The sequence below is a fragment of the Salmo salar genome, chromosome 02 (assembly GCF_965601325.2).
Source record: "Salmo salar chromosome 02, fSalSal1, whole genome shotgun sequence".
Taxonomy (NCBI): domain Eukaryota; kingdom Metazoa; phylum Chordata; class Actinopteri; order Salmoniformes; family Salmonidae; genus Salmo; species Salmo salar.
The window spans coordinates 69,764,466-69,773,162 of record NC_138292.1 but is presented as its reverse complement, the minus strand read 5'-3'; the positions used below and the strand labels follow the sequence as shown (position 1 = coordinate 69,773,162).

Below are 8,697 nucleotides of genomic sequence, written 5' to 3'. Positions count from 1 at the left end.
GCATCAAGAGAGATCCGATCTTGGATCAGTCCCCCCTGTCCATGTACTCTTATTCATTGTGATTTAAAAGGCAAAACTGAGCTCAAATCAGCACTCCTACTCCAAGATGCTTAAAATAGACCGATATTCACGAAGCTCAGGTTGGAGCTCAAGTGTGACAGACCCAGGGTCTGTATTCATAAAACTTCAAAGTAGGGAGTACTGATCTAGGACCGGTTTATATTTCTGATCAAAATTACATGGACACAAGACCTGATCCTAGATCAGCACTCCTACTCAGATTTTTCTTCAATATTTCTCCCCAGGACCAGTATCACCTGCCATTCCAGTTGCACAGGCTTAAAAAAAACAGACTACTGTTGCTTAGTCATGATGATCAAATTGATTCAACGCTTATATGGTATCAGTCGTATGTGTACACTAGTGCTTTACTAAACTTGCATATCAATTTCACTGCAAATTTGTCATGGCATTTAGATTTGCCACTAATAGTTAACATGTACTTCTTAATCCCCAAAAAATAAAAGATCACACTTCAAACAGATCAATTGAGATTCAATAAGGAGCTTTAATAGTAAACAATAGCAAAGCATTTATACAAGCCAAACAAACATGTAGCTAAAAGCTACACTAGAGTTGCCAACTAGGTCTAGGACAGTCTAGTAGATGGATGGTTTTCTACTATCCAGCGTTAAATAAAACCCTGATGAAGCCAGAGTAGAGTTCAGGTTTCAGGTGAAGATATATACATACCAAACATAACATTGTGACAGAGGGAATTCAGTGTAACATTAAAAAATCTGCCACAGGGCGAGGCCCCTTTCTGGACTAAAGCTGCATAGAGGAAGTCAAAGAGTAGTGGGGTGACAAGAGGGGGAGGGGGTAAGAGTAAAGGGTGAGTAGGGTAAGAGTAACAGTAGGGTGACAGTTGGGGGAGGGGGGGATTGTAACTGGTCTTTGAAACTGGAGTATTTTGGGGGGAAGGTTGTGGGTTGGATCTTGGTAAGAGTGTGGCCGTACTAATTGGTCTTCGTCGTAATTCTACATTTTCCTACCTACGCAGTAACCACGGCCTAGTCAACACAATTACCGTACAACACTTGTGTGTGTTTAATGGTGTGTATGTATACCAGTGTAACACGATGATAGAGTTCATACAGAACTGATGCTCTGCCTGACTAAAATCAGTCCCACATCTTCTCCCCCTGATAATAATCTCATCAACTTTTCTATCATCTTTCTAGCCATTACCTGACTGCCTTCTCCATTCTCTACCCTTCTCCCAAAGTATGCAAATGCACACTTCCCATCATAGACAGCAAGTATGCAAAAGTACACTTTGGTAGAAGGGTGGATAACCAGGATGTAGCCCCTCCTCCACAAGGTACTGGATCTCATTCCATGCATTCCCTTTCTTGCCTTCCTTCTATCCATCATTTCCGCTGACTACGCCACACTAACAGTGGTCTTCTTCCTGTTCTTTGCTGAGCGGACCTCCTCCATCAGATCTCTGAGGTACTGGATCTCTCTGCTGATGCCGTCAGCCTTCTCTGCCAGCTCACGGTTCCTCTGCTCTAGCTCGGAACACTCCGCGCTCAGCACTTCCTGTTCGCTCTTCTTCTTCTGTCGGTAACGTGTCGCTGCCGTCTTGTTCTGCTCCATCTTCTTGAGCTTCTTCTCCACGACCTTGGGCGCCCCTGATACTGATTTGACCTTGCCGCTGAGGGTTGTGGGGGATGTAGTCTCAGGTTCAGAGTAGGGTTTGGTCCTGGAGGACCCAGCTATGGAGGGAGAAGGAGAGGAAGATGGGTGGTGAGGAGGGGAGCCGGATACAGAGTCGATGCCGGAGTCGCTGTCATCAGACTGGTCATCACAGCTACTGGAGGCTGAGAGGGTTGGCTCCTCTTTAGGGGAGAGGACCACCACGAAGTGGCCTGAGGGCAGGAGGGAGAGGACGATAGGGGCGGTGGTCTGGAGGCTGTCGCTGGGCTCAGAGATGATGGTAGTTGGAGTGTGGGTGGTCTTGACTTCCAAGACATCAACATCCACTTCGCTCCCCAGCTCAAGGGTATACCCCATGGAGAGGGGTGCTGGAGACTGTGGCTCAGACTTCACCACGACCTCTTGATCCTGAACCGTCACCACAGGACCTCTGACCTCATCCCTTACCTCTTCTTCAGGGAGCTCCAGGGAGGGGAGGTCAGCCAGAGGGATACCCAGGGAGAGCACCTCGTGTGGGGCAGGGATTGGGGCGGTGAAGGGGTCCACCAGGTCTAGGTCCATCTGGGTCTCCAGGGAGGCCAGGAGCTCCTCGGGGGAACTGGCCGGGGCGTCGGAACAACAGGAGCCAATCAGAGAGTCCAGGTCGAAGTCACTCAGGTCTATCTTCTCAGCCATCCAGTCCATGCCCAAAAACGCATCATCTGGGGAAGAAGCGATAAGTAAATTCCATCTAAATATACAACATATTATACTCAATGTTTATGGCGTGACAATTTTAATAATTATTGTACAGTGATAACGAAGTAAAACCGGTCCTCTGAAACAAAATCATTCCTTTCCCAAACAAAAATCTGCTCTGAAAGACAATATTCCAATCAATCATGATTTGTGGGGACATTGAAGTTGCTGATACCGGAACCCTACTATAAAACCCTATTGTTTGCCAACATGTTACCTGTCCGTACAACAGGAGGAAAAGCACCGCTGACACTAGTCTTGTTTTACAGTAATAGCCAGGAAATCTGGTGCAAACCAGTTTGTTCAGGTGATGGGTGGCTTGTCATCGCGTGTGGATGTGCAAACAGGTAATACCGGTAGTTACTAACGAACTCTATGGTTAACCTGTTGGGGCTAGGGGGCAGTATTTTCACGGCTGGATAAAAAAACGTACCCGATTTCATCTGGTTACTAATCCTACCCAGTAACTAGAATATGCATATACTTATTATATATGGATAGAAAACACCCTAAAGTTTCTAAAACTGTTTGAATGGTGTCTGTGAGTATAACAGAACTCATTTGGCAGGCAAAACCCTGAGACATTTTCTGACAGGAAGTGGATACCTGATGTGTTGAATTACCTTTAAGCCTATGCCATTGAAACACACAGGGGTTGATTAATGTTTTGGCACTTCCTATTGCTTCCACTAGATGTCACCAGCCTTTACAAAGTGTTTTGAGTCTTTTACTGTGAGATCTGACCGAACAAGAGCCATGGAACGGTGATGGCCGATTAGACTCTGGCGCGCGAGTTCATGTTGGGTACCCTCGTTCCAATACGTTATAAAAGAGAATGCATTCGTCCACCTTGAATATTATTCATGTTCTGGTTAAAAAAGGCACTAATGATTTATGCTATACAACGTTTGACATGTTTGAACGAACGTAAATATATTTTTTCCCCTCGTTCATGACGAGAAGTCCGGCTGGCTTAGATCATGTGCTAAGAACACGGAGCTTTTTGGATATAAATGATGAGCTTTTTTGAACAAAACTACATTCGTTATGGACCTGGGATTCCTGGAAGTGACATCTGATGAAGAGAATCAAAGGTAATGGATTATTTACATAGTATTTTCGATTTTAGATCTCTCCAACATGGCCGTTTGTCTGTATAGCAAAGCATATTTTTCTGGGCGCAGTGCTCAGATTATTGCAAAGTGTGATTTCCCAGTGAGGTTATTTTTAAATCTGGCAAGTTGATTGCGTTCAAGAGATGTAAATCTATAATTCTTTAAATGACAATATAATATTTTACCAATGTTTTCTAATTTTAATTATTTAATTTGTGTTGCTGACTTGACTGCCGGTTATTGGAGGGAAACGATTTCCTCAACATCAATGCCATAGTAAAACGCTGTTTTTGGATATAAATATGATTTTTTACATTTCTACATTTTTTGTCATTTAGCAGACGCTCTTATCCAGAGCGACTTACAGTAGTGAATGCATACATTTCAGTTCATACATTTTTTTGTTTGTTTTTGTGCTGGCCCCCCGTGGGAATCAAACCCACAACCCTGGTGTTGCAAACACCATGCTCTACCAACTGAGCTACAGGGAAGGAACTTGATAGAACTAAAAATGCATGCATTGTCTAACATAATGTCCTAGGAGTGTCATCTGATGGAGATTGTAAAAGGTTAGTGCATCATTTTAGCTGGTTTTATGGTTTGGTGACGCCCGTCTTTGAATTGACAAAACATTACACACAGCTATTGTCAATGTACTCTCCTAACATAATCTAACTTTATGCTTTCGCCGTAAAACCTTTTTGAAATCGGACAACGTGGTTAGATTAAGGAGATGTTTATCTTTCAAAGGGTGTAAGATAGTTGTATGTTTGAAAAATTTGAATTTCGACATTTATTTGGTTTCAAATTTGCCGCTCTTGAAATGCACCTGCTGTTGACAGGGTGCACCACGGGTGGCACGCTAGCGTCCCACATAGCCCCAAGAAGTTAATGATTACCATACACGTTGGTATCGGGCAACTGTTTATGACAAACCGAGCCCAGGGGAGAGCGTAGGTGGGGGATTGCTTAAAATGATAGGTTTAAGCCTAATAGTTGTGATAACACCACAGATGGAACCACCTATAGGGTTAGGCAGCAAACGCTGTGCGTTTTTGTTGTGGTTTTCTTTTCAGCTGTGTTCTCACCTCTGCAGACGTTTGTTCCCATGTGGGAATGGAGCAGCTCGCTAGAGTCCAGCCACGGAGTCAACGGCATCAGGTGGTCATCTACCCCGGCCTTGCTGCTCCCCAGGAACGAGGGACGAGGGGATGGAGGGAGGGAGTCAGAGGACGAGAGATGGGAGGGGGAAGGAGACAAAGAGGGAGAGAAGGAGGCAAAAGAGTTGGAGAGAGAGGGGGGTAGATCATCCTCTTCATCATGGTCCAGATGGGGCCCCATGGGGTCAGCCGTCAGAAACCAGTTGTCCAGTAACAGGGCCCCAACGTCCTCCAAGACCAGTTGGGAAGTCAACAGGGACATGACTGCTTCTTCTGGTGGTTGTCAACAGTAACAGGGTACTATAACGGGATAACAGAGAGTCTTCGGATGTTGTCGTCGTTAGGGGGAACGGTGATATCGTGCTGTGGTAGACAACAGCAGAGCTGAGGGTGGTTGGTTTGAGAGAACTGGAAGCAGAAAGGAGATGGAGGGATAGGGGTTACAAATTGCAGTATGATAAGTAGTTCCACAGAGGAGAGAACATTTTTGTATTGGTCCATTTACTACATGAGCAACAGAAATTTATTTTGCATATGCCATTCTGTTTGGTAGACATACACATACTGTAGGAGAGGAGGTGGGATAGGGGTGAGATGTCGTGTATGACATGGCCTTAGTACCATCATAGCTAGGCTACAGAAAAAGAAAAATAATCAATAAAATGTATTAATAAAGCCTATTTTTTTATATATCAGATGTCACAAAGTGCTTAAACAGAAACCCAGCCTAAAACCCAAAGCAATGCAAATGTAGAAGCATGGTGGCTAGGAAAAACTCCCTAGAAAGGAAGGAACTTGAGAGGAACCAGGATCTGCGGGGTGGCCAGTCCTCCTGACTATGCCGGGTGGAGATTATAAGAGTGGAGATTATCTCTTCGCCACGTCATTGTTCTGAGGGATAGGTAATCATATCAATATATAGTGTCAGTTAAATGGTGCTACTCATTGACTACCCTCATTGTATTGTGTTAGTAACACCCATCGAGGAAGTTCTATTATGCTGGCCTGGGTTGAACCGGGGAATAGCCCGTCACGTCATCGGGCGAAAGTGGGGAGGGAGGAGCGCCCTTGACAAATCAAACAGTAATCTGCACCGCTCTGTCATGTTGTCAACAAAGGCAGCATGGTGTGTCTTCCAGAAACATACATCGCTTCTCCATATAATAAATATTTAACCTGTTAGGGCTAGGGGGCAGTATTTACACCGCCGGATAAAAAACGTACCCGATTTAATCTGGTTACCACTCCTACCCAGTAACTAGAATATGCATATACTTATTACATATGGATAGAAAACACCCTAAAGTTTCTAAAACTGTTTGAATGGTGTCTGAGTATAACATAACTCATTTGGCAGGCAAAAAACTGAGAAGGTTTCATGCAGGAAGTGGCCTGTCTGACAAGGTGTCGTTCTTCTTGTCTCTGTTTATTGAAGAGTGAGGATCTTAGCTGTCCCGTGACACTTCCTACGGCTGCCATAGGGTCTCAGAAGGCGGTAAAAAGCTGAATCGTGGCTTTGCAGGCTCTGGCTGAAAAAAAGTAGCGCGTTTGGGTAGTGGCTGGTTACAGTACTGTGAGACTCAGGCTCGTGCCCGCGTCGACCGGAAGCTTTGTTTACTTTCCTCTGTTTAGCTAAATGGACATTCCCGGTCGGAATATTATCGCTTTTTTACGAGAAAAATGGCATAAAAATGGATTTTAAACAGCGGTTGACATGCTTCGAAGTACGGTAATGGAATATTTAGATTTTTTTTGTCACGAATTGCGCCATGCGCGCGACCCTGATTTACCATTTCAGATAGTGTCTGGGACGCACGAACAAAACGCCGCTATTCGGATATAACGATGGATTATTTTGGACCAAACCAACATTTGTTATTGAAGTAGCAATCCTGGGAGTGCATTCTGACGAAGACAAAAGGTAATCAAACTTTTATAATAGTAAAGCTGATATTGGTGAGTGCTAAACTTGCCGGTGAGAATATTGCAAAATGTGCTTTCACCAAAAAGCTATTTTAAAATCGGACATATCGAGTGCATAGAGGAGGTCTGTATCTATAATTCTTAAAATAATTGTTATGCTTTTTGTGAACGTTTATCGTGAGTAATTTAGTAAATTGTTAGCGAATTCCCCGGAAGTGTGCGGGGAATTTGCTAGTTCTGAACGTCACATGCTAATGTAAAAAGCTGGTTTTTGATATAAATATGAACTTGTTTGAACAAAACATGCATGTATTGTATAACATAATGTCCTAGGGTTGTCATCTGATGAAGATCATCAAAGGTTAGTGCTGCATTTAGCTGTCTTCTGGGTTTTTGTGACATTATATGCTAGCTTGAAAAATGGGTGTCTGATTATTTCTGGCTTGGTACTCTGCTGACATAATCTAATGTTTTGCTTTCGTTGTAAAGCCTTTTTGAAATCGGACAGTGTGGTTAGATTAACGAGAGTCTTGTCTTTAAATAGCTGTAAAATAGTCATATGTTTGAGAAATTGAAGTAATAGCATTTCAAAGGTTTTGAAAATCGCGCCACAGGATTCAACTGGCTGTTACGTAGGTGGGACGAATTCGTCCCGCCGGTCCCATAGAGGTTAACTAGTTTTCACTTTGAAGGCAGATACAGCGTTTTTATCAAAAGCAATCATTTTTGCATGTGAAAACACAGAATCCTACACATCACTCCACATGCTTATTTATGTCACTTTTGTTTTGAGCTGGCTTCACAGTTGGCCAGAGCAGGGCACCTGGCTCAACAATGCACCGGTTCAAACTCCTCCCAACTGGGTAGGGACAAATAAACAAACGCCCTCAGTGTTAGGAGGAAGTCTTAAGAGGAAGTATGCGTCTGGGAAATAGACCTGAAAACAGTCAGCTAGAGATATCTTGTTAAACCTGTGGTATCTGAAGTTATGTCCTAGTGACCTAGTCAACAGTAACATTCGGGTCGTTTCCTGGAAAATTTGAGGCCATTTGTTCAACTAAGAGCTAAAGGAACAAGTCGAGTCAATAACAACTTTGACTTAATATCTCCTAAAACGCATTCATGTATTTCACAAAATAGTAGAGCTATTCTGGTCTATTACTTCAGTGGAAATTCCGCCAGTGCTGGTAAACTCCCCGCCCTCCGCCACTGGATAACGTTGCCTAATTTGGTCATGATGTGACCGGTAACGCCGCCTCCTCGCTGACTCACTATGGAAACGGAGAGGGGAGGGTGAGGATACCGCCATTTTCACAACAACTATCTGTCTTGAAAGGAACGTAGAAAGCGAGAGGACAAAAGTACGCCATTTTGAAAGTGCCACGTTGCCATGTCTGGCATAGTAACTTCATTCATTTATGAGCCTGGGTTTAATAACATTAGTTAAAAATCATAACTTGTTATTCAATATGAGAAGGGGGTAGTTAATTAGTTATGACGTAGATAACGGTTTAAAATGGCCCACTGTAGATGGCACGGGATCCACATTGTTTTGTCACTTTGTTGAAAGGCACTGAAACGCCGACACTGAATAGCGTTAACATATGCTATCTAACGTTAGTTATTTCAGGCAGACAGTTGATACGAGTTACTATTTCCACAGCTGGGTAGGTGCCAAAGACAGCCCAAATCTAGCTGACAGTCTGACATTTCAAATATCTGAAGTAAAGTTAGCTAACAGTATAAGCTATTGTATTGTAGAGTTAGCTAACTAGAACGCTAACAACAACTTCCCAAGCCTGCTTGTCCAGCCACACCTGCCCGACAGCTGACATGTGACTGACTTTACATTTTCTGAGAAGAAATACGTATAATTTTTACTTACGCCATTTTGCGTAAAAAAGCCAGTGCTTGACCGTTGCACTGCCGGGTTGTTGCCGCTGCTGGATAAGCCGCTGCACGTTAAACTGCCATTTTGCGAGGGAGAACTGAGCGCTCGGAATGCTACAAAATAATGTTGAATGTCACAGAGAAACAAT

General features: G+C 43.6%; 1 protein-coding gene across 1 annotated transcript; it reads right to left on the bottom strand.

Annotated features, from left to right (window-relative positions):
* Nucleotides 1-548: 548 nt before the first annotated feature.
* On the bottom strand, nt 549-8,697 carry LOC106591110 (cyclic AMP-dependent transcription factor ATF-4). The gene is made up of 3 exons (XM_014182302.3): nt 8,544-8,697; nt 4,664-5,143; nt 549-2,423 (listed from the first exon to the last, which is right to left on the bottom strand). Exons 2-3 carry the CDS (start codon nt 4,995-4,997, stop codon nt 1,447-1,449), a joined length of 1,311 nt encoding a protein of 436 aa, XP_014037777.3. The 5' UTR covers nt 4,998-5,143; nt 8,544-8,697; the 3' UTR covers nt 549-1,446.

Excerpts from the sequence above, each read along its gene's own strand:
- LOC106591110 (XM_014182302.3), bottom strand. The coding sequence starts at position 4,997 with ATGTCCCTGTTGACTTCCCAACTGGTCTTGGAGGACGTTGGGGCCCTG. Across the intron at positions 2,424-4,663 it reads GGGAACAAACGTCTGCAGAG|ATGATGCGTTTTTGGGCATG; the intron begins GTGAGAACACAG and ends CTTCTTCCCCAG.